The sequence below is a fragment of the Dendrobates tinctorius genome, unplaced genomic scaffold (genome assembly GCF_039654945.1).
Source record: "Dendrobates tinctorius isolate UK_male_01 unplaced genomic scaffold, ASM3965494v1 ptg000027l, whole genome shotgun sequence".
NCBI classification, from domain to species: Eukaryota; Metazoa; Chordata; class Amphibia; order Anura; family Dendrobatidae; genus Dendrobates; species Dendrobates tinctorius.
In genome coordinates, this window is record NW_027361695.1 from 520,984 (window position 1) to 545,496 (window position 24,513).

The window sequence follows — 24,513 nt, forward strand, 5'->3', positions numbered from 1 at the left end:
TCCATATTGTATTTTTTTTTGTAAGTGTGCTGTTCTATTTTTTTTTTTTTTTTATTACTTTTGTTGTAATCTCTACACAAGAATATTGGCTGGAAGAAGTTGTCGTGGTGGTCTGGGCGAGATGGAAAACAGGAAAAGTGAGCGACTATCAGAAAGAATGACAGTGGTAAGTCACTGTGTATAAATTGTCCTGCAATTGATTATATTGACTGCACACCTTGCATCTATATGGGGGTCACAATATGGCGTTATTATCAGGGGACGCCCGATAATCAGAGCAGAATACATAATGACATGACATGTAAAAAAAAAATAAATAATAAAAAAAAGGTCCTATGCCTCTATTCTATTTGTAGGACCAGGGAAAATCCTATATTTGTGTGCAAACATGTATAACTATTACATATAAAGGCACATAGCATGAATAGAAGCATGTATCAGAACAAGGTAATCATAGCGAGGGATGGGTAGAAAGAGTGAGGGTCTCAATCAGTATCTAGTCAGGAGTTGGGGAGAGTAGTCATGGAATGGAGTCTAGGAAATATTCCAATTTTCTAAGCCGCACCTAATGTGACATATGTACACGAGTCATGAATTGCTCTTACCCATAATTCCCCAGGAGAGACCCCACAAGGACAGCCCCAGCATGCGTTTCGCTTTGGCTTCTTCAGGGGGTCATGTTTAAGTGTGTCCCAGCTGGTCTTAAGTAGACCCTAAAGTGGGTGTGTGCAAAGGTGATCTCGGTATTGCGGCGCATGTGTCCCTTCCGGCCGCCTATGGCAGTGAGGGTCACTGGCAACTCCCTGATGGAGTCACTGATCCGCAAATATTCTCAGGCGCCATCTGTGACGCTCCGGCAGTCAAGTGATGGGCAATATGCGCACAGATCACTTCTTGCCTAAAGAGGGCAGTGCACAGCCACTGCAGCCAGCGCCATATTAGATATGGGCTTAAAGAGAAGGCAAATATACAGTTAAAACTCCAGTGCTCTGTGCGCATGTTCCCCATCCTTTGACTGCCGGAGCGTCATGGACAGCACCCGAGAATGTCGTGTGCAGGTCAGTGACGCCATCAGGGAGTTTCCCCATGACTCTCACCACCATAGGCAGTCGGACGTGACAACTTCCGGTGCGACTGATGGAACACATGCGCCGCAATACCAAGATCACCTGTGCACACATCCACTTTAGGGTCTATTTAAGCCCAGCTGGGACACAGTTGAACATTTTTCCCCTTGAAGAAGCCAACGCGAAACGAGTGCTGGGGCTGTCCTTGTGGGGCGTCTCCTGTGGAATTATGTGTAAGAGCAATTAATGACTTGGACATATGTCGTATTAGGTGCGGCTTATAAAATTGGAATATTTCCTAGACTCCATTCCATGACTGCTCTCCCCAGCTCCTGACTAGATACAGACTGAGAGACCCTCACTCTTTCTACCCATCCCTCAGTATAGGTTTACCTTGTTCTGATACATGCCTTTATTCATGCTATGTGCCTTAATACTTAATAGTTACATGTTTACACACCAATATTTGGACTTTCACTCCATGTCTTTCTGTATATATGGCGGTATTATCAGTCTTTGTTTTGTAGAGACTTTTATTCAGTAACTTTTGTAGCTTTTAACGCCATCACAGGGTCAGGGGGTCATTCAGACGTGTTTAGTCTGGCGTGTGCTGAGCCCCAAGATACTCCTCTAAGAGGAAGCACAGCTCCGGAGCACAAACTGCTGCGCGGTCATGTGGTTTATATGACACCAAAGCGAAAAGGAAACAATTTATAAGTCAGTTTATTATTAGAGGTCTTGCACTAAACGGGAGCCGCATCACGAGGCCCTTTGTAGCGGCTGTTAGCTCTGCCAGTCTCTCGGCAATTTAGATTACGGCCATTAAAAGCTAATGTGACGCCTGGAGGACGGCGGTGAGGAGGATACATTCTGCCATGAGATCAGACTAGTAGAGTGCTGCAGTTATTTAAGGACATCACATCGAATGACGCCGCTGGTAACGGCAAGTCCAGGAAGAAGCCCAGAAATAGCTCCATTACAGCAGCGCGCTCTCAAGACATGAGAACGCTCAGAGGACGACGGGTCTGAGAGAAGCCCTCAAAAAAACAGGGCCGAAAACAAACCTCTAGCTGTTGCCTATAGCAACCAATCACAGCACAGCTTTCACCTGACCACAGCTCTTCAAGAAATGAAAGCTGCCCGCTGATTGGTCGCTATGGAGATTTGCTCAGTGCGGCCCAGTGTTGTCACCCGATGCATAAATGAACACCGTGTGCGCGACAACCCTTCCTGCAAACAGCGGCACAGAGGGCGAGGGGTCTCCTTAGGGCAATCTATGTAGATTCCTAAGGCCCTTCAGACACAAAGAACATCTTCATATTTATTTGTGTCAGAAAGTGTCTTCCGAAACATTCTCTAAAACATTTGCAAGGACAAAAAAAAAAAAAAAAAAAACAACGATAAGGGGGAAATGCTGACGAGATTGGAGTCCAGCAAAGCTCGATAAGCCGCAAAGCAAATAGCAACATAGTAAAAAAGTCTGAAGATAACAAAAGGTCACAAACAGGGGGAAAGGGGAATAAAGGAGGAATTAGGTGAAAAACACTGAGAACAACATCAAGAACTAATAACTTACTGATAGACAATTTCAAATGGAGGAGATTGATAGAAATAAAAAAATATAGTTATAGGTAGAAGACAGAAAAGGAAAATATTTATAGGAGTAGCAATAAAATATTCAGGTGCTTCTCACAAAATTAGAATATCATCAAAAAGTTAATTTATTTCAGTTCTTCAATACAAAAAGTGAAACTCATTCTAGAGAGTCATTACTCACAGAGTGATCTATTTCACGGGTTTATTTCTGTTAATGTTGATGATTATGGCTTACAGGCAATGAAAACCCAAAAGTCATTATCTCAGTAAATTAGAATACTTTATAACACCAGCCTGAAAAATTATTTTAAAATCCAAAATGTTGGCCATATGAAATGTATGATCAGTAAATGCACTCAATACTTGGTCGGGGCTCCTTTGGCATCAATTACTGCATCAATGCGGCGTGGCATGGAGGCAATCAGCCTGTGGCACTGCTGAGGGGTTATGGAAGCCCAGGTTGCTTTGATAGCAGCCTTCAGCTCGTCTGCATTGTTGGGTCTGGTATCTCTCATTTTCCTCTTGACAATACTCCATAGATTCTCTATGGGGTTAAGGTCAGGTGAGTTTGCTGCCAATCAAGCACAGTGATACTGTTGTGTGTACACCAGGTATTGGTACTTTTGGCAGTGTGGACAGGGGCCAAGTCCTGCTGGAGAATGACACTTCCATCTCCAAAAAGCTTGTCGGCAGAGGGAAGCATGAAAAGCTCTAAAATGTCCTGGTAGACGGCTGCGCTGACTTTGGTCTTGATAAAACACAGTGGACCTACACCAGCAGATGACATGGCTCCCCAAACCATCACTGATGGTGGAGACTTCACACTAGACCTCCAGCAGCTTGGATTGTGGCCTCTCCACTCTTCCTCCAGACTCTGGGACCTTGATAACGAAATGAAATGCAAAATTTATTTCCATCTGAAAACAACACTTTGGACCACTGACAACAGTTCAGTTCTTTTTCTCCTTGGCCCAGGTAAGACGCTTCTGGCGTTGTCTATTGGTCATGAGTGGCTGACACAAGGAATGTGACACTTGTAGCCCATGTCCTGGATACGTCTGTCTGGTGGCTCTTGAAGCAATGACCCCAGCAGCAGTCCACTCCTTGTGAATCTACCCCACATTACTGAATGGCCTTTTCTTAACAATCCTTTCCAGGCTGCGGTTATCCCGGTTGCTTGTGCACCTTTTTCTATCACACTTTTTCCTTCCACTCCACTTTCCATTAATATTCTTGGATACAGCACTGTGTGAACAGCCGGTTTCTTGAGCAATGACCTTTTGTGGCTTCCCCTCCTTGTGGAGTGTGTCAGTGACTGCCTTCTGGACATCTTTCAGGTCAGCAGTCTTCCCCATGATTGTGGAGCTACTGAAACAGACTAAGGGACCTTTATAAACGCTTAGGAAGCCTTTGCAGGTGTTCTATTGTTAATTATTCTAATTTACTGAGATAATGACTTTTGGGATTTCATTGGCTGCAAGCCATAATCATCAACATTATCAGAAATAAACCCGTGAAATAGATCACTCTGTGTGTACTGACTCTATAGAATATAGATATATGGATAACTAGAGGCGGAAGACCTGTGAAGACTCAGACGTCAAGGTTAGATTTCAGAAAGGCAGATTTTAAGGGATTCAGAAAGAGAATTGGAGGGATCCAATGGCTGGATATCCTTAAAGACAAAAATGTCCAGGAAGGATGGGAAATCTTGAAAAATGAAATTCTCAAAGCACAGTTGTTAACAATTCCGAAAAGAGGGAAGAATAGGAAGCATTTAAAGAAACCAGGATGGATGAACACAGAACTTAAGCACATGCTAAAAAGGAAGAAAAAAATGTTTATAAAATGGAAAGAGGGAGGCATATCTAAAGAAGAATATAATGCTGTCTGCAGAACCTGCAGGGCACAAATCAGATTATCCAAAGCTGAAAATGAATTGAGGCTTGCAAGAGATGTCAAAAGCAATAATAAAGGATTTTGGGGATATGTCAAAAGTAAAAGAAAAGTCAAAGATGCTATAGGGTTTTTACAGGATGAAAATGATGAAATGGTAAGACAGGATGTTGAGAAGGCTGAACTTTTAAATTCCTATTTTGCATCTGTTTTCTCTCAGAAAGGAAATGTAACATCAACTGTTATTCACTGTCCTATTAAGGGAATAGAAGAATCCAGGATATCTATAAACAGAAAGATAGTGAGGAAACACTTAGCTAACCTAAATGAATTCAAGTCTCCAGGTCCAGATGAATTACACCCCAGAGTACTGAAGGAGATAGCAGAAGAAATTTTTGAACCCCTCTCCATAATCTTTGAAAATTCTTGGAGAACAGGAGAAGTGCCAGAAGACTGGAGAAGAGCAAATGTTGTTCCTATCTTCAAAAAGGGGAAGAAGGTGGACCCAGGCAACTATAGGCCGGTGAGTCTGGCTTCTATACCAGGAAAGATCTTTGAACAAATTATTAAACAACATGTATGTCAATACCTGGATAAGAATGAAGTGATTAAACAGAGTCAGCATGGGTTTGTAACTAATAAGTCATGTCAGACTAACTTAATTTCCTTCTATGACGGAATCACTGATTGGGTGGATCAGGGAAATGCTGTAGATATAGTATATCTTGACTTCAGCAAAGCATTTGACAAAGTCTCTCATACAATCCTTATTGAAAAAATGACTAAGTATGGAATGGACAAGGCAACTGTTAGGTGGATTCATAACTGGCTTAGTGATCGGACCCAAAGAGTGGTCGTAAATGGCTGCACATCCAGTTGGAAGAATGTCTCAAGTGGGGTACCACAGGGCTCTGTCCTGGGCCCTGTATTGTTCAACATCTTTATCAACGATTTAGATGAAGGAATTGAGGGTAAACTGATTAAATTTGCTGATGACACAAAGCTAGGAGGGATAGCTAATACTAGAGAAGAGAGAGAGAGGATTCAAAAAGATTTAAATAAACTGGAGAAGTGGGCAGCAACTAACAGAATGGTTTTTAACAGGGAGAAATGCAAAGTACTACATCTGGGCAATAAAAATGAAAAAAGCATATATAGAATGGGAGGAATAGGGCTAAGTGACAGCACATGTGAAAAAGACTTGGGTATACTAATAGATCACAAACTGAATATGAGTCAACAGTGTGATGCAGCAGCAAAAAAGGCAAATGCAATTCTAGGATGTATTAACAGAAGCATACAGTCTAGATCACGTGAAGTCATTATTTCCCTCTACTCCTCTTTGGTCAGACCTCATCTGGAATATTATGTCCAGTTTTGGGCATCACATTTTAAAAAAGACATCAACAAACTGGAGCAAGTTCAGAAAAGAGCGACCAGAATGGTGACCGGTCTGCAAACCCTGTCTTATGAGGAAAGGTTGCAGGATTTGGGAATGTTTAGTTTGCAAAAGAGAAGACTGAGAGGAGACTTAATAGCTGTCTACAAATATCTCAAGGGCTGTCACATTGTAGAAGGATCAACTTTATTCTCATTTGCACAAGGAAAGACTAGAAGCAATGGGATGAAACTGAATGGGAGGAGACACAGATTAGATATTAGAAAAAACTTTTTAACAGTTAGAGTGATCAATGAGTGGAACAGGCTGCCACGAGAAGTGGCGAGTTCTCCTTCAATGGAAGTCTTCAAACAGAGGCTGGACAGACATCTGACTGGGATGATTTAGCGAATCCTGCTTTGAGCAGGGGGTTGGACCAGATGGCCCAGGAGGTCCCTTCCAACTCTACGATTCTATGATTCTATGAGAGTCACTTTTTGTATTGAAGAACTCAAATTCACTTTTTGATGCTATTCTAATTTTGTGAGAAGCACCTGTATTTATATTATGAAAGACAGATCTACAAAAATTGCAAAAGAAAAAAGTGAACTTTTAATAGCCCAGAACCTTTTTTTGTCCTTTTATATTACAACCAGATCGCTTTGGAGGCTTTGCACCTATTTTTCCATTATTCTGCCGTTCATTTATTTTTGATTAATGTAAGATAGTTAGATATGATACAGTTGTGGATAGAAGGATATTTTCACCCCTTACCTCCACCGTTCTTGTAGCAGAGGTACGGAAATCTCCATACGTTTCCCAAACCAACAGCGAAACCCACACAAGACATAATGAAATCCATCTGACGAGTCCATGTCTCTCTCTCTGGGATGGGTATTTTCACTGGGCCCATAGCGGACAGCACCAGAGGAGCGACGACCGCCTTTTCTTCTGGGACGGTTTCCCCCCCGCCTCCTGTCTCTGATCCCTCCATTTCTGGGGCACTGGAGCTCCCATCTTTCTCTGCAGAAATGCAAAAACAAATATTTGTGCATGTTATGGTTATAATTATCACATGTGCTTTAAAAATTAAATTACTCTCAAACAGGAGCTTCCCTTTAACCCCAATATGTCACAGTCAGGGTCTGAGGTAGATCAACGCATCTTACGTCCACCTCTAACAGCAGCAACCGGCACTCGCTCCGATTGCTGCCGTTTAATCATTTAGATGTTGCCAATATCTATATCCTTTTTAGATTTGCTATATAGGTAGAGATACACACGGATAACACGTTATCTGAGCACACTTGCTTATCACTACTGAAAACTTCGGTGTGCATAACTATTCACCCCCCTAAAGTCAGTGCTTTGTAAAGCCTCCTTTAGAGGCAACTGCAGCTGCAAGCCACTTTGGATAAGTCTCTATGAGCTTTCCACATCTTGCCAGTGGGATGTGTGCCCATTCCTGAAGATAAATCCACTCCAGCTCCTTCAAATTACATGTTTCCTCTGGTGAATAGCAATCTTCAAATCTGACCACAGAGTCACAATTTAATTAAGGTCTGGGCTGTGACTCGGACACTCCAAAACATTTACACATTTCCCCTTAGACCACTAGAGAGTGTTGATTTGGGTCATTGTCTTGTTGGAAGGTGAACCTCTGTCCTAGTCTCATACCACTGACCGACAAACAAGTTTTGTTCAAGCATATCCATGTTAAAATCGCACCATCAATTTTCCTCTCGACTTGGACCATTTTCCCATCCCAAGCTGTCACCATGTTTCACTGTGAGGATGGTGTTCTTGGAGTGATGAGCTGTGTTTGGTGCCAGACATAGCGTTTACCTCGGTTGCCAAAAAGTTGGTCTCCTCTGACCACAGCACCTTCCTCAATACATTTGGGGAGTCTCCCACATGTCTTTTGACAAACTCAAAATGAGCCTTACAATTATTTTGTGTAAGGTTTTTTTTCTGCTCCCTCTATGGAGTGTACAGCTTATTGTGGTCATATGGACAGATACTCCAGTCTCTGTTAGGGAAATCTGCAGGTCTTTCAGGGTTACCTTTGGTCTCTGTGCTGCCTCTCTGATTAATGCCCTCCTTGCCCTGGCTGAGAGTTTTCACAGGCGGCCCTCTCTTGGTAAGTTTCTTGTGGTGCCATGTTCTTTACATTTGATAATGGATTTGATCGTGCTCTGGGGGATTGTTAGAGATTGGGAAATTTTTATTTGTTTTATAACCCAACCCTTACTTGTATTTCTCAACAACTTTTTCCTTTACTTGTTTGGAGATCTCCCTGATCTTTGTGGTGGTGTTTGGAGATCTCCTTGATCTTTGTGGCGGTGTTTGGTTAGTGGTGCCTCTTGGTAGTGGTGTTGCAGCCTTTGTGGTCTTTTAGAGAAGGTAAAGTGTATATATTGACAGCCATTTGACTCTTAGATTGCACACAGGTGGACGTCCTGTCACTAAGCATGGGACATATGAAGGGAATTGCTTGCACCATAAATTCTTAAGGGCTTCATTGGAAAAGGGGTGAATACATATGCACATGCCAATTTTTAGTTATTTTATCCCATAAACTTAATTTTTGCCTATATTTTTCTCTTTACCAACTTAGACTATTTAGTGCTGATGCATCACACACAAATCGGATTACAAAAATATATATATACACAGGTTATAATGTAACAAAATAGGTAAAAAGTCAAGGGGGTGAAAAATTTTGCAAGCCACTGTATATACAAGGGTCTCCACCCTGGAACCCAAGGTATAACGTCTCTATAAATTCACGTACCTCCCGGATAATAATTATATGTTGTAACTTATTAGTCTGCCCTGTGCAGAACACAGACTATGCAAACCTTGTAATTGCACCCTGAATGGTTAACGATTATCTCCTCATTAGCTCTTAAATTAATTAATTAGACTTGCCTGAGAGGTTGAGAGCGGCATAAAGAGATCTGACAGGTCTCTGCAATATCAAACGCCGCCGATGCAGAAATCACATGGTTTACTATAACTAACATCAGAAGAAATAAGACGAGATATTATGCCAGGGCGTTGCCACCATTACAAGGGAGGTAATGGTGGCATGTGGAGTCAAAGACTGAGCTGCCACGTGGCATGCAAAGATCACTATGAGGATTAGAACCCAATTTATATGGCTCGTCTAATGAAGACAGGCTTGGCTCCCCCTAGTGGTGGGTGCAGGCAGAAAAAAAATATGAGTAATTAAGTCTATGTGCACGCAGGAGATTTGGATCTTTGTATTAGAAGAAAAATCAATTTCAGCATGGAAGGATTTATATTCTTTTCAAAGAAAACTCTTATGTAGAAGACATTTCTCAGCCCATAGATCAAAGGCTCACCACCGCACTGGCTGCTTTACTGTGACCTAACAGAAGAAAAAAAGTGTCCATAAAGCGAGGTGGGGGGAGGGGGCAGAACGAAGGAGAGCATAACCAATTCACAGCAAGGTCATTGGGTTATATGCATGGGTCTTGTCCTTGGGGGCAAATGCAGAATAGAACTGATCAATACTCATCATATCACAAGGATTCCTATTCCTTCTCCAGATTGTGGTGTTATTGGATTTCCTCACACAGCCCTTCACTCCCACTTCCTTTGTATACTGTCCACCATATATCGATCAAATGTAATTGCATAAAGAGATATATTTAGCTTTAAATGTTTATAGCAGATTATACACTGCTCAAAAAAAAAAAAAAAAGAAATAAAGGGAACACTTAAACAACAGAAGATAAGTCCAAGTAAATCAAACTTCTGTGAAATCAAACTGTCCACTTAGGAAGCAACACTGACTGACAATTTCACATGCGGTTGTGCAAATGGAATAGACAACAGATGGAAATTATTGGCAATTATCAAGACACCCTCAATAAAGGAGTGGTTCTGCAGGTGGGGACCACAGACCACATCTCAGTACCAATGCTTTCTAGCTGATGTTTTAGTCACTTTTGAATGTTGGGTGTGCTTTCACACTCGTGGTAGCATGAGACGGACTCTACAACCCACACAAGTGGCTCAGGTAGTGCAGCTCATCCAGGATGGCACATCAATGCGAGCTGTGGCAAGAAGGTTTGCCGTGTCTGTCAGCATAGTGTCCAGAGGCTGGAGGCGCTACCAGGAGACAGGCCAGTACACCAGGAGACGTGCTCCTATGTACAAGACTATAACTACTATAATACTGCTCCCTACTATGTACAAGAATATAACTACATCACAGGGTCAGACTACACATGGATGGTTTGTAGTCTGTTACCAGAGACACAGGCGCTGTGTACACAAACTGGTAGGACTTTTTTTTTTTATCTAAATGACTATTTGCAGTCACTTTAATTTAAATTATTGATGCAAAATAAAAGTTGTAGAAGTCTACACACCCTTTATGGGGAAAAGAAAACCTGATGTTAAATGAGCACAGAAGTCTGTCCTGCCCAAGAAACAAACTCATCTCTGCCTCTCCAGCCGCCTTTTTAATTAGCAGAGAGCAAATATTAACCTGCCCTCCGACTTCCAGGTGACATGCGGCTGTGCGGTCTCTATGGACAGGACACAATGGTGCAGCTTCTCTCGGCCCCCGGTTACTGGGAGGAACATTTGGGCAAATTATTGCTATCACGTAGGGTCCAGATAAAACAGTGTAATCCCGGCCATCTGCCGCCTCCACCATGCCGGTCGTAACCTCTTCCTTAATTAAAAATGGAGCAGATAGTCAATCACCGCCATCCTCGTCCTCCAGTCTCCTATGTAAGGAGGCCGGGTGCACTGACACCAAGGCGTCATTGACTAATGACCAACTAATGACGCCAGTGCTGCCGAGGGTCTAACGATAAGCACAGCAGACCGTGCAATTACTTTGGCCGCCCTCCCAATAGCCAAGCCCGGATACGATCTGTCTTGAATGCCCTCAAATCTTTCAGAAATGCACATTTTGAGGCTTGAGCACAGCATCATTAGTGCTCTATATCACAGGACAAGGTGGAAAAATAGAAAAATAAAGGGTAGAGTTGGATTGATGCTTTAGATGGCCAAGAGGCACCAAAGGGATTCCTATCGCTAAATGACCACATTCTGACTTCCCACAGCCACCACTAGAGGGAGCTGACTGCATACTGAGTATACATTGAACTCAACCATAGAGCAGTATACAGTCAGCTCCTAAGCTCCCCCTAGTGGTGATAACAGCCAGAAGAATTCAGATCCGAGACTCCCGCCTTCTCTGCAGATCTGCAATGCATCGACGACAGCAGGTGCGCATCAGGCATGGGACTGCTCTCAGGACCTTGCACACAAGTTATTGGTCAAAGCCAATTTGACAGATGACAGATTTAGGGGTCTGGTCCAGAGAACGATTTATTTTGGTGGTTTGATTAGGGTCTGATAGAGTTTAGGGGTCTGGCTTGGCGTCTGGTTTCCGCACTAATGTTAATAAAATGTTGGTGTAAAGTTCCACAAAAATTCCACAAGCGTCAGCCCCACGTCAGGATTAATGCCAATGCACAACTCTGGCTTTCAGCAGTCCCATGTAAGGACCATTATTTGTACTTGCCAACATTTACGATTTTGCTGGGGCTATTACAGTAAATTGGGGTGTAACAAATCTGTGCCCAAATTTGGCCCATTTTTGGGGTGTTCTTGGACATTGAGGGATTTTACAAAATCCTGGGAACCCCAATAGCAGATTACAACAGCTTCTTTGTTCTAGAGCTGTTGGCACCGGAACACTAACAGCAGAGAACACAAGCTCTGCTTTTCCCCTCCCCCCAACCAGTACAATACCCAACATCTCATCACGTATTCTACGTGGTCGCCCGGTTATTGCTCTCCAGCATTCAGGTTTAATACAGAAAATCCTGTAATCCGCTAAGAAGCGAACATCCATAATCTAAGCGTAACCATGGCAACGTCATACTCTGCATTCATTCACCATGTGGGCCGCTCTCTACACGTCACGTACTTGGCAGTTTTTCCTTTCCCGTGTTTACATTCTCAGCTTTCCCAGAATCAGACGCTGTAGAATACACGGGGTTGTTACACAACACGTAGGTTTTGTGGGACTGTCCCCTGAGCAGATCCTCAGGGGTGGAGCTTACACAAATTTACATGAAGGGACAATTCTTGCAGTTTTAGGGGTGTCAATGGGTGGGGTCCTAAATGGCCACCGATTTAGGATACTGGGAAGAATGGCGACAATGGAGTTTATTCGATGGTGGCAAGTTGGATTCCGGCTTTCTTCTTTAACATGATTGATTCTATTAGAACTCATGACACCCTTCAGTAGGACCCGTCAGTCGCTATAAAAGGTTTTTTTTTTTTTTTTACCTGGTGTAAATGCCGCTGTTCTCCTGAATCCGGCATTGTTTTTCTCTCGTTCCTGCTCCCCTCCATTTCTTAGATACGGCCTCCTCTTGTCTACAAGTCTAGTGTTTTAGCCAACTGGGTGTGGCCTGCAAGAACATCCCCACAAAACAGTCAATCACCACACCCACTTGGCTAATACACTAGAGATTTATACAGGGAAGAGAGGGCCATATCTCAGGAACAGAGGAGCAGAAACAAGAGAAAAATATTGCCGAATTCAGGAGAACAGCGGCATTTACACCAGATTACATACAGTTGTGGCCAAAAATATTGACACCCCTGCAATTTTGTCAGATACTCAGTTTCTTCCTGAAAATTATTGCAAACACAAATTCTTTGGTATTATCTTCATTTAATTTGTCTTAAATGCAAACACACAAAAAGAATTGTCCTAAAGCCAAATTGGATATAATTCCACACCAAACATAAAAAAGAGGGTGGACAAAAGTATTGGCACTGTTCGAAAAATCATGTGATGCTTCTCTAATTTGTGTAATTAACAGCACCTGTAACTTACCTGTGGCACCTAACAGGTGTTGGCAATAACTAAATCACACTTGCAGCCAGCTGACATGGATTAAAGTTGACTCAACCTCTGTCCTGTGTCCTTGTGTGTACCACATTGAGCATGGAGAAAAGAAAGAAGACCAAAGAACTGTCTGAGGACTTGAGAAACCAAATTGTGAGGAAGCATGAGCAATCTCAAAGCTACAAGTCCATCTCCAAAGACCTGAATGTTCCTGTGTCTACCGTGCGCAGTGTCATCAAGAAGTGTAAAGCCCATGGCACTGTGGCTAACCTCCCTAGATGTGGACGGAAAAGAAAAATTGACAAGAGATTTCAACGCAAGATTGTGCGGATGTTGGATAAAGAACCTCGACTAACATCCAAACAAGTTCAAGCTGCCCTGCAGTCCGAGGGTACAACAGCGTCAACCCGTACTATCCGCCGGCGTCTGAATGAAAAGGGACTGTATGGTAGGAGACCCAGGAAGACCCCACTTCTTACCCCGAGACATAAAAAAGCCAGGCTGGAGTTTGCCAAAACTTACCTGAAAAAGCCTAAAACGTTTTGGAAGAATGTTCTCTGGTCAGATGAGACAAAAGTAGAGCTTTTAGGGCAAAAGCATCAACATAGAGTTTACAGGAGAAAAAAAAAAAAAAAAAAAAAAGGCATTCAAAGAAAAAAAAACATGGTCCCTACAGTCAAACATAGCAGAGGTTCCCTGATGTTTTGGGGTTGCTTTGCTGCCTCTGGCACTGGACTGCTTGACCGTGTGCATGGCGTTATGAAGTCTGAAGACTACCAACAGATTTTGCAGCATAATGTAGGGCCCAGTGTGAGAAAGCTGGGTCTCCCTCAGAGGTCATGGGTCTTCCAGCAGGACAATGACCCAAAACACACTTCAAAAAGCAGTAGAAAATGGTTTGAGAGAAAGCACTGGAGACTTCTAAGGTGGCCAGCAATGAGTCCAGACCTGAATCCCATAGAACACCTGTGGAGAGATCTAAAAATGGCAGTTTGGAGAAGGCACCCTTCTAATATCAGGGACCTGGAGCAGTTTGCCAAAGAAGAATGGTCTAAAATTCCAGCAGAGCATTGTAAGAAACTCATTGATGGTTACCGGAAGCGGTGGGTCGCAGTTATTTTGGCTAAAGGTTATGCAACCAAGTATTAGGCTGAGGGTGCCAATACTTTTGTCTGGAATGATCAATGTTTTGCCTTTTGCTTCATTCTCTTGTGTTTTTTCATTTAAGACAAATTAAATGAAGATAATACCAAAGAATTTGTGTTTGCAATCATTTTCAGGAAGAAACTGAGTATTATCTGACAGAATTGCAGGGGTGTCAATACTTTTGGCCACAACTGTATTTATGCCAAATGACCGGTCCCATTTAAAGGGGCGCCGCTCAGAAACAATGTCACATCCAGTGACTGGATATCTGCTGCTGTGAAAGAAACTTCTGAAACACCATGGACATTCCATAAAGGTGATGGAAAATGTACACATTAACCCTTTCTTAGTATAGTGGATGAGCGAGGGTGCCCAAGGCCTGTTCATAAAACGATCACTGCTGCTATGAAGAGCCCGTTGGTTCTCCCGGCGTGTCAGATTTCGGAAACACCCGTGTTCTGACATAATGCAGTGTATGGCGCCCTCACTCATTTGGTCTTTCCGGAAATATGAGGAAATTGACAGCTGGGCGACACCATTCATCTCTCCTGACAATACGATGTCTTTATTGAGAGTCAGCACAGTTTGACGGGTGTTAGAAACGCGTCAGGCAATAAAGCCGCATCAGATATGCAAAATGCAAGTAGTGGTCATACAGATTGATTAAAATGGATTGATAAATGATTGATGAAGGTTCGGGACCGGATGCTTCTGTAGGGAAACTTGTAACACCGCTCAGCCATTACTATTCAATCATTCCTTAGAAGTCTAATTGAAAATTGCCCCAGACCTTTAATGTCTGCAGGTTTTCTAATGCCGCGTCTCTGCGCCCTCTCAGCGGCCTGGTGTCTGCTGGGCCCCATACCTGTACATGCATCTTAGTCCGATGCTTGTGTGACGCGAGCGCTGGCGCTTCTCTGATGTGTGCGCTTGACTTAAGTGATGCATGTGCTTTCCTGATATGGGTGCTATGGCCGCAGAATGCGTCCTTGTCCAATGTCTCTTTACATGTGTTCTGTTCTTGTCTTACGTGTGCAACTTGTGCTGTGTTTGTGTGTCGCATGCACTTTGCTTCTTCGATTTGTGCAAAGGATTTGGGTGACATTTGCGCTGTGCTTGTGCTTCTTTGACGTCTGAGCCGTTCATGTGACGCATGGATGCTTGTGCGACACATGCACTTTGCTCTTCTGGTGTGTGCACAGTGCACGTGTATTGTGTACATACTGCTTCTGACACGCGGGCTATACTTTGGGGATGTGTCTGATGCATGTTCTATGCTTACCTGCACTGCACTTACCTAATACATGAGTCATCACACATTTTTGTTGGATTACATTACTAAAGGAAGGACCCATACACACGTCTCACACAGTAACACTTTGCTCTCAGTGACCACCCCTATGGCTGGGTACGTAGTGCTCGGCGCATGCGTAGCACCCGTATAGAGATGCTTCTGCTGAGAGGCAACTTCCTGAGTGTTGCAGCGTTCTTCCACGGTATCATTAGAAATGAATCGCTAAACCCTCGTTTATGATCCTGCAGATCCATGCAGCAAGTCACAATTAGCCACCATGATAAATTTCTGGCTACCTGCAGTCACCACTAGGGGGAGCTAACTGCAGATGTGAACCGTTTCTAACGCCACTTATTGGGGAAGGCAGATAGGAGGAAACGCTGAAGTGGATTTACAGAGGACGGGGCCATAAGAACACCATCACCTAGGTGGCAAGTGTCAACATTGGTGGGGTCCCAACGCTGCAACAGTGGGGTCTATTAGCAAAACCGTTGCATTCTCTGTATAGGGGACTGACAATATGATAATGGCAGAGGAGCTGGGTGTGACTGCCCCCATATACGGTAGCTGCCCTCCGCTCCGGGGCCAGGTACACCGTCCATGCCCATCCACACGCAGCAGGGAGCGACCGTTCTTGATATTCCTTCTGCTAGGATCTGGCCCGGCGTCTGCTTGTCTATTCTCCGTCTGTGCTGGGGACCGGTGACGTCACAATGCAGAGCAGTGAGTCACTCACCGTGTCCGTAATTCATTGTGCCGTAGCGCGCAAACACCTACACACATCAGCGGGAGCGCTGGCGCTGCTGCAGAAGCCATGTGCATCTTTATCACCTTCTCGAGGACTCGCACAGTCTCAAGGACGCGGTTCGTTATCTGGCCTCATTGCTGCAGAGCGCCGTCCTTGGAACATGCACGTGCAGTAATGATCTCCGAGAGCAGCGGATGCGATAAAGAGATGTGCAGGGGTATGGCGGCACGAAGTGAACAGGCAGCAATAGACATCTTGTCCTTACCATGATCGCGGCACCAGACGGAGGACAATTTCGCTTTTCTATATAATGCACATTGTATGACACCACGTTAGCACGATATGGCGGTAATATAACGCCCTGGGGAGCAGTCTACATGTATACACATCAGTATGAAGGGGGGGACGTAGGAATTACTTTATAAAACAAGTCAGTCTTTTCTCAAATTGGGTAAAGTTTCACTATACATCATTATAGGCACTGTGGCTTCACGGCATGCCGCCATAATGTAAGCATCGTATGATAGAACAGAGACCGTGCTGCAGCTTTACTCCCCATATAGCGGTAATGTGGGCACTGTATGGCACCATTTCATCATCTACAATATAGACACTATATAGAACTAAAGGCACTGTGGGTGTTCACTGTATGGATCCACTATGTATGGTGACCTCAGAGCCCATATTATGGCATTATTAACACAATCAGGCAGCATTATTTAGGCATTGCATTGTACATAAAGCTTTAATCACATCTCCCAACTATCCTGGATCCAGCAGGACAGTCTCGAATTTGAGGAGTTGTAGATTAAGAAAAAGTATATGCAACAACTATAGGGATCACCACCAATATTTATAATACAAAAATATATTTTATTTAATTCCAGCAAACACTACATACAAACACATGGTTAAAAAACAAATTAAAAAGTCGGTGCATAAACAGACATTAGAAAGTGAACAAAGAAAATTGGATCATAATCACATACAATTCAATATTTAAGGTTCCAAAACCCCAGACAAAATACAAAAGTACAAATGCTCATTAATTAATGAAGTCCCACTACATAGAGATATATATTTATTGTTATAGCGCCATTTATTCCATGGCGCTTTACATGTGAGGAGGGGTATACATAAAAACAAGTACAATAATGTTAAACAATACAAGTCATAACTGGTCCAGGAGGAGAGAGGACCCTGCCCGCGAGGGCTCACAATCTACAAGGGATGGGTGAGGATACAGTAGGCGAGGGTAGAGCTGGTCGTGCAGCGGTTTGGTCGATCGGTGGTTACTGCAGGTTATAGGCTTGTCGGAAGAGGTGGGTCTTCAGGCTCTTTTTGAAGGTTTCGATGGTAGGTGAGAGTCTGATATGTTGTGGTAGAGAGTTCCAGAGTACGGGGGATGCGCGAGAGAAATCTTGTATGCGATTGTGGGAAGAGGAGATTAGAGGGGAGTAGAGAAGAAGATCTTGTGAGGATCGGAGGTTGCGTGCAGGAAAGTACCGGGAGACGAGGTCACAGATGTATGGAGGAGACAGGTTGTGGATGGCTTTGTATGTCATGGTTAGGGTTTTGTACTGGAGTCTCTGGGCAATGGGGAGCCAGTGAAGGGATTGACAGAGGGGAGAAGCTGGGGAATAGCGGGGGGACAGGTGGATTAGTCGGGCAGCAGAGTTTAGAATAGATTGGAGGGGTGCGAGAGTGTTCGAGGGGAGGCCACAGAGCAGGAGGTTGCAGTAGTCAAGGCGAGAGATTATGAGGGCATGGACTAGGGTTTTTGCAGATTTTTGGTTGAGGAATGAATGGATTTGTGAAATATTTTTGAGTTGAGGTCGGCAGGAAGTGGAAAGGGCTTGGATATGTGGTTTTAAGGAGAGATCAGCATCGAGGATTACCCCGAGGCAGCGAGCTTGTGGGACTGGGGAGAGTGGGCAGCCATTTACTGTAATGGATAGGTTCGTAGGGGGAGTCACATGAGATGGGGGAAAGATGATGAATTCTGTTTTGTCCATGCTAAGTTTCAGAAATCTAGCAGAGAAGGATGAAATAGTGGACAGACATTGAGGGATTCTGGTTAGTAGGGAGGTGATATCTGGTCCAGAGATGTAGATCTGTGTGTCATCAGCGTAGAGATGATACTGAAAGCCATGAGATTCTATGAGCTGTCCCAGGCCAAAGGTTAAATGGAGAAGAGCAGGGGTCCTAGGACTGAACCTTGCGGGACTCTGACGGATAGGGGGTGAGGTGAGGAGGTGGTGTGTGAGTGGGAGACGCTGAATGTCCGGTCTGTTAGGTATGATGAGATCCAGGACAAGGCCAAGTCTGTGATGCCTAGGGATGAGAGGGTCTGTAATAATAGGGAATGGTCCACTGTGTCAAAGGCAGCTGACAGGTCGAGGAGGAGGAGGATAGAGTAGTGTCGCTTGCTCTTGGCGGTTAAGAAGTCATTGGTGACCTTAGTAAGGGCAATTTCAGTGGAGTGGTGTGACCGGAAGCCAGATTGTAAGCGGTCGAAGAGGGAGCAAGAAGAGAGATGGGAGGACAGTTCAAGGTAGACGTGTTGTTCCAGTACCTTGGAGGCATAGGGGAGAAGTGATATAGGGCGATAGCTAGATACAGAGGATGGGTCAAGAGAGGGCTTTTTGAGGATAGGTGTGATGAAGGCATGTTTAAAGCTTGAGGGGAAAACACCAGTTGTTAGTGATAGGTTGAAGAGATGGGTTAGGGTTGGGATGAAGACTGTGGTGAGGTTTGGGATGAAGTGGGAAGGGATCGGGTCAAGTGCACAGGTGGTGAGATGTGATCTTGAGAGTAGAGTGGAGAGTCGATCTTCTGTAATGGTGGAGAAGTTGGTTTTGGAGGTGGAGGGCTGGGAAGTCAGGAGGAAGGGCTCTGGGGGTTGTTGATCAAAACTGTCTCTGATGTTATCAATCTTCTGCTTGAAAAATGAGGCAAAGTCTTCAGCTGAGATGAGTGGGGAGGGAGGAGGTGCTGGGGGACGGAGGAGAGAATTGAAGGTGTTGAATAACTGTTTAGGGTTGTGAGACAGGGAGGATATGAGAGATGAGAAGTAGGTTTGTTTAGCTGTGGCGAGTGTGGTCTTGAAAGTAGTGAGGGACTGTTTGAATGCGATGAAGTGCTCGTTGGAGTGGGATCTTTTCCATCTGCGCTCAGCAGCCCTGGAAGCTCGCCTCAGTTCTTTGGTCAGGCTGGTGTGCCAGGGCTGTCTGTTGATTTTGCAAGCTTTGGTATGTGTAAGTGGGGCAGCAGATTCCAAAGCTACAGCTATTGTGGTGTTATATAGAGCAGCAGCGTCATCCGCATTGTGTAAGGAACTTATATCTGTGAGAGGGAGGAGGGAATCAGAGAATGAGTGTAGGTCAAGGTGTTTAAGATTTATGCGAGGGTGTGAAAGTTTGTGGGGTGGGGATTGTAGACATGGAGTGGAAAGGGAACAGAATGTGAGAAGGTTGTGGTCAGAGAGAGGAAGAGGTGAGTTAGAGAGGTTAGATAGGGAGCAGAGGCGGGTGAAGATGAGGTCCAGTGTGTGGCCATCTTTGTGGGTGGCTGTAGAAGACCATTGAGTGAGGCCGAAGGAGGAAGTGAGAGATAGAAGTTTAGTGGAAGCTGAGAGGGAAGTGTCAATGGGGACGTTGAAGACACCCATGATGATAGTAGGCATGTCCGCGGAAAGGAAATGAAGTATCCAGGTGGTGAAGTGGTCAAAGAAGGTGGTGGCTGGCCCTGGGGGGCGGTAGATGACAGCCAGTTGGAGGTTGGAGGGGGAGTAGATGCGCACAGAGTGCACCTCAAAGGAAGGGAGGGTAACAGAGGGTGGCAGTGGGATTGGGGTGAAGGAGCAGGTATCTGACAGGAGAAAACCAACTCCTCTGCCATGTTTGCTGTTGGGGCGGGGGGGTGTGAGAAAGGTGGAAGCCACCATATGAAAGTGCAGCAGGAGAGGCTGTGTCAGAAGGGGTGAGCCAGGTTTCGGTGATGGCGAGGAAGGAAAGTTTGGTAGTAACAAAAAGATCATGGATGTAGGAAAGCTTAGCTTATTATATTTCAAGTAGTGATGCCTGTATGCATGCTGTTTACAAATAAATACTGTCAGACATACAAAATGTGCTAGATGCACGCTTAGGCTGTGTGCACACGCTGCGGATTCCGCTGCGTTTCTGGCCGCTGCGGACACGCAGCAGTTTTAGCTGCGGTGTACAGTACCATTCATTTGAATGGGAAAAAAAAAAACCGCTGTGCCGACGCTGCGGAAAAAACCGCGCGGATTTGCTGCGGTTTTGAATCCGCAGAAAGAATTGCATGTCAATTCTTTCTGCGGAAAACGCTGCGGGTTCCTATCTCCACCATTGTGGAGATAGTGAATCCGCAGGACCAAACCGCAGACAAAACCGCAGATAATCCGCAGGTCTTTGGACCTGCGGATTATCTGCGGTTTTTGCAAAATCCGTGCGGATTAATCCGCAGCGGAATCCGCAGCGTGTGCACGTACCCTTAGGGTATGTTCCCACGTAGTTTTTAGTCTCTGCGGATTTTGTAGAGAAAACCGCAGGAAATCCGCAGGACAAAGTGCTGCGGTTTTTCTGCGGATTATCTGCGGTTTTACACCTCATAATGGATGAGGTGTAAAACCGCAGCGTTTCTGCACCAAACAATTGACATGCTGCGGATTGTAAACCGCAGCAAAACCGCGCGGAAAAAAACGCAGCATGTGCACAGCTTTTTTTTTATTTCCATAGGAAATAAAGGTACTGTACAGCGCAGCAGAATCTGCTGCGTTTCTGCAGAGCCAAAAACGCTGCGGAAACGCAGCAGAATCCGCAGCGTGTGCACATACCCTTACACAGAGAACCATCAGTAAATATTATTAATGGCACTCCAAGCTCTGTTAACATACACCCTGGGACATTCAAATTTCTGCAGCCAATATTACCTCACAGCAGATAATCAGAGCACATTGCCAGCACAGGAGCCCTGGAGGCACAGACAAAAATCTCCCCTGCCTCCAACCATGATACCAGGCAGACCCCAAGTGGAAGCACCCAGCCGAGTTTTGTGGAACCTGGGACCCACACGTATCGACACAAAGATGTGTCTTTCTCAAGGTCAGTTTTCCAACTGTCCCAGAAGGTCGTGGGCTTATCCCAATTTCCACAGTGTCTGCACCCTCAAACCGCAGATATAGTTGAATACAATGGGGGGCAAGTAAAGTACAGACTGAGGACCCTGTAAGGGTCTTCTGATCATGTTACTGGCAGCAGGACAGACAAGTGGGATGATTATGTAGAGTTATCGTACCGTTAATGGGAGCATCATCCTGCGTGTGAGGAACTGTGGGGGGGGCATCATCCTGCGTGTGAGGAACTGTGGGGGGGGCATCATCCTGCGTGTGAGGAACTGTGGGGGGGGGGGGGCATCATCCTGCGTGTGAGGAACTGTGGGGGGGGGGGCATCATCCTGCGTGTGAGGAACTGGGGGGGGGGGCATCATCCTGCGTGTGAGGAACTGTGGGGGGGGGGCATCATCCTGCGTGTGAGGAACTGTGGGGGGGGGCATCATCCTGCGTGTGAGGAACTGTGGGGGGGGGCATCATCCTGCGTGTGAGGAACTGTGGGGGGGGCATCATCCTGCGTGTGAGGAACTGTGGGGGGGGCATCATCCTGCGTGTGAGGAACTGTGGGGGGGGGCATCATCCTGCGTGTGAGGAACTGTGGGGGGGCATCATCCTGCGTGTGAGGAATATCATCCTGCGTGTGAGGAACTGTGGGGGGGGCATCATCCTGCGTGTGAGGAACTGTGGGGGGGGCATCATCCTGCGTGTGAGGAACTGTGGGGGGGGCATCATCCTGCGTGTGAGGAACTGTGGGGGGGGCATCATCCTGCGTGTGAGGAACTGTGGGGGGGGGGCATCATCCTGCGTGTGAGGAACTGTGGGGGGGGGGCATCATCCTGCGTGTGAGGAACTGTGGGGGGGCATCATCCTGCGTGTGAGGAATATCATCCTGCGTGTGAGGAACTGTGGGGGGGGCATCATCCTGCGTGTGAGGAACTGTGGGGGGGCATCATCCTGCGTGTGAGGAACTGTGGGGGGGGCATCATCCTGCGTGTGAGGAACTGTGGGGGGGGGCATCATCCTGCGTGTGAGGAACTGTGGGGGGGGGCATCATCCTGCGTGTGAGGAACTGTGGGGGGGCATCATCCTGCGTGTGAGGAACTGTGGGGGGGGCATCATCCTGCGTGTGAGGAACTGTGGGGGGGGGCATCATCCTGCGTGTGAGGAACTGTGGGGGGGGCATCATCCTGCGTGTGAGGAACTGTGGGGGGGGGCATCATCCTGCGTGTGAGGAACTGTGGGGGGGGGCATCATCCTGCGTGTGAGGAACTGTGGGGGGGGGCATCATCCTGCGTGTGAGGAACTGTGGGGGGGGGCATCATCCTGCGTGTGAGGAACTGTGGGGGGGGGCATCATCCTGCGTGTGAGGAACTGTGGGGGGGGGGGCATCATCCTGCGTGTGAGGAACTGTGGGGGGGGGCATCATCCTGCGTGTGAGGAACTGTGGGGGGGGGCATCATCCTGCGTGTGAGGAACTGTGGGGGGGGGCATCATCCTGCGTGTGAGGAACTGTGGGGGGGGGCATCATCCTGCGTGTGAGGAACTGTGGGGGGGGCATCATCCTGCGTGTGAGGAACTGTGGGGGGGGGCATCATCCTGCGTGTGAGGAACTGTGGGGGGGGGCATCATCCTGCGTGTGAGGAACTGTGGGGGGGGGCATCATCCTGCGTGTGAGGAACTGTGGGGGGGGGCATCATCCTGCGTGTGAGGAACTGTGGGGGGGGGCATCATCCTGCGTGTGAGGAACTGTGGGGGGGGGCATCATCCTGCGTGTGAGGAACTGTGGGGGGGGGCATCATCCTGCGTGTGAGGAACTGTGGGGGGGGGCATCATCCTGCGTGTGAGGAACTGTGGGGGGGGGCATCATCCTGCGTGTGAGGAACTGTGGGGGGGGGCATCATCCTGCGTGTGAGGAACTGTGGGGGGGGGCATCATCCTGCGTGTGAGGAACTGTGGGGGGGGGCATCATCCTGCGTGTGAGGAACTGTGGGGGGGGCATCATCCTGCGTGTGAGGAACTGTGGGGGGGGGCATCATCCTGCGTGTGAGGAACTGTGGGGGGGGGCATCATCCTGCGTGTGAGGAACTGTGGGGGGGGGCATCATCCTGCGTGTGAGGAACTGTGGGGGGGGCATCATCCTGCGTGTGAGGAACTGTGGGGGGGGCATCATCCTGCGTGTGAGGAACTGTGGGGGGGGCATCATCCTGCGTGTGAGGAACTGTGGGGGGGGGCATCATCCTGCGTGTGAGGAACTGTGGGGGGGGGCATCATCCTGCGTGTGAGGAACTGTGGGGGGGGCATCATCCTGCGTGTGAGGAACTGTGGGGGGGGCATCATCCTGCGTGTGAGGAACTGTGGGGGGGGGCATCATCCTGCGTGTGAGGAACTGTGGGGGGGGGCATCATCCTGCGTGTGAGGAACTGTGGGGGGGGCATCATCCTGCGTGTGAGGAACTGTGGGGGGGCATCATCCTGCGTGTGAGGAATATCATCCTGCGTGTGAGGAACTGTGGGGGGCCATCATCCTGCGTGTGAGGAACTGTGGGGGGGCATCATCCTGCGTGTGAGGAACTGTGGGGGGGCATCATCCTGCGTGTGAGGAACTGTGGGGGGGCATCATCCTGCGTGTGAGGAACTGTGGGGGGGGCATCATCCTGCGTGTGAGGAACTGTGGGGGGGGCATCATCCTGCGTGTGAGGAACTGTGGGGGGGGCATCATCCTGCGTGTGAGGAACTGTGGGGGGGGCATCATCCTGCGTGTGAGGAATATCATCCTGCGTGTGAGGAACTGTGGGGGGCCATCATCCTGCGTGTGAGGAACTGTGGGGGGGCATCATCCTGCGTGTGAGGAACTGTGGGGGGGCATCATCCTGCGTGTGAGGAACTGTGGGGGGGCATCATCCTGCGTGTGAGGAACTGTGGGGGGGCATCATCCTGCGTGTGAGGAACTGTGGGGGGGCATCATCCTGCGTGTGAGGAACTGTGGGGGGGCATCATCCTGCGTGTGAGGAACTGTGGGGGGGCATCATCCTGCGTGTGAGGAACTGTGGGGGGGCATCATCCTGCGTGTGAGGAATATCATCCTGCGTGTGAGGAACTGTGGGGGGGCATCATCCTGCGTGTGAGGAACTGTGGGGGGGCATCATCCTGCGTGTGAGGAACTGTGGGGGGGCATCATCCTGCGTGTGAGGAATATCATCCTGCGTGTGAGGAACTGTGGGGGGGCATCATCCTGCGTGTGAGGAATATCATCCTGCGTGTGAGGAATATCATCCTGCGTGTGAGGAACATCATACTGCGTGTGAGGAACTGTGGGGGGGCATCATACTGCGTGTGAGGAAC

At 46.9% G+C, this 24,513-nt stretch overlaps 1 protein-coding gene across 2 annotated transcripts in view; it reads right to left on the minus strand.

Moving 5' to 3' along the window:
• The window catches only part of LOC141084728 (sodium- and chloride-dependent creatine transporter 1-like), a 62,814-nt gene that overhangs the window by 30,711 nt on the left and 7,590 nt on the right, over window positions 1–24,513 (minus strand). For both annotated transcript variants that reach the window (XM_073569601.1, XM_073569599.1), the window contains exon 2: window positions 6,712–6,960. In XM_073569601.1, the coding sequence (XP_073425702.1) occupies window positions 6,712–6,960 (249 nt within the window). The remainder of the gene's footprint in view (window positions 1–6,711; window positions 6,961–24,513) is intronic.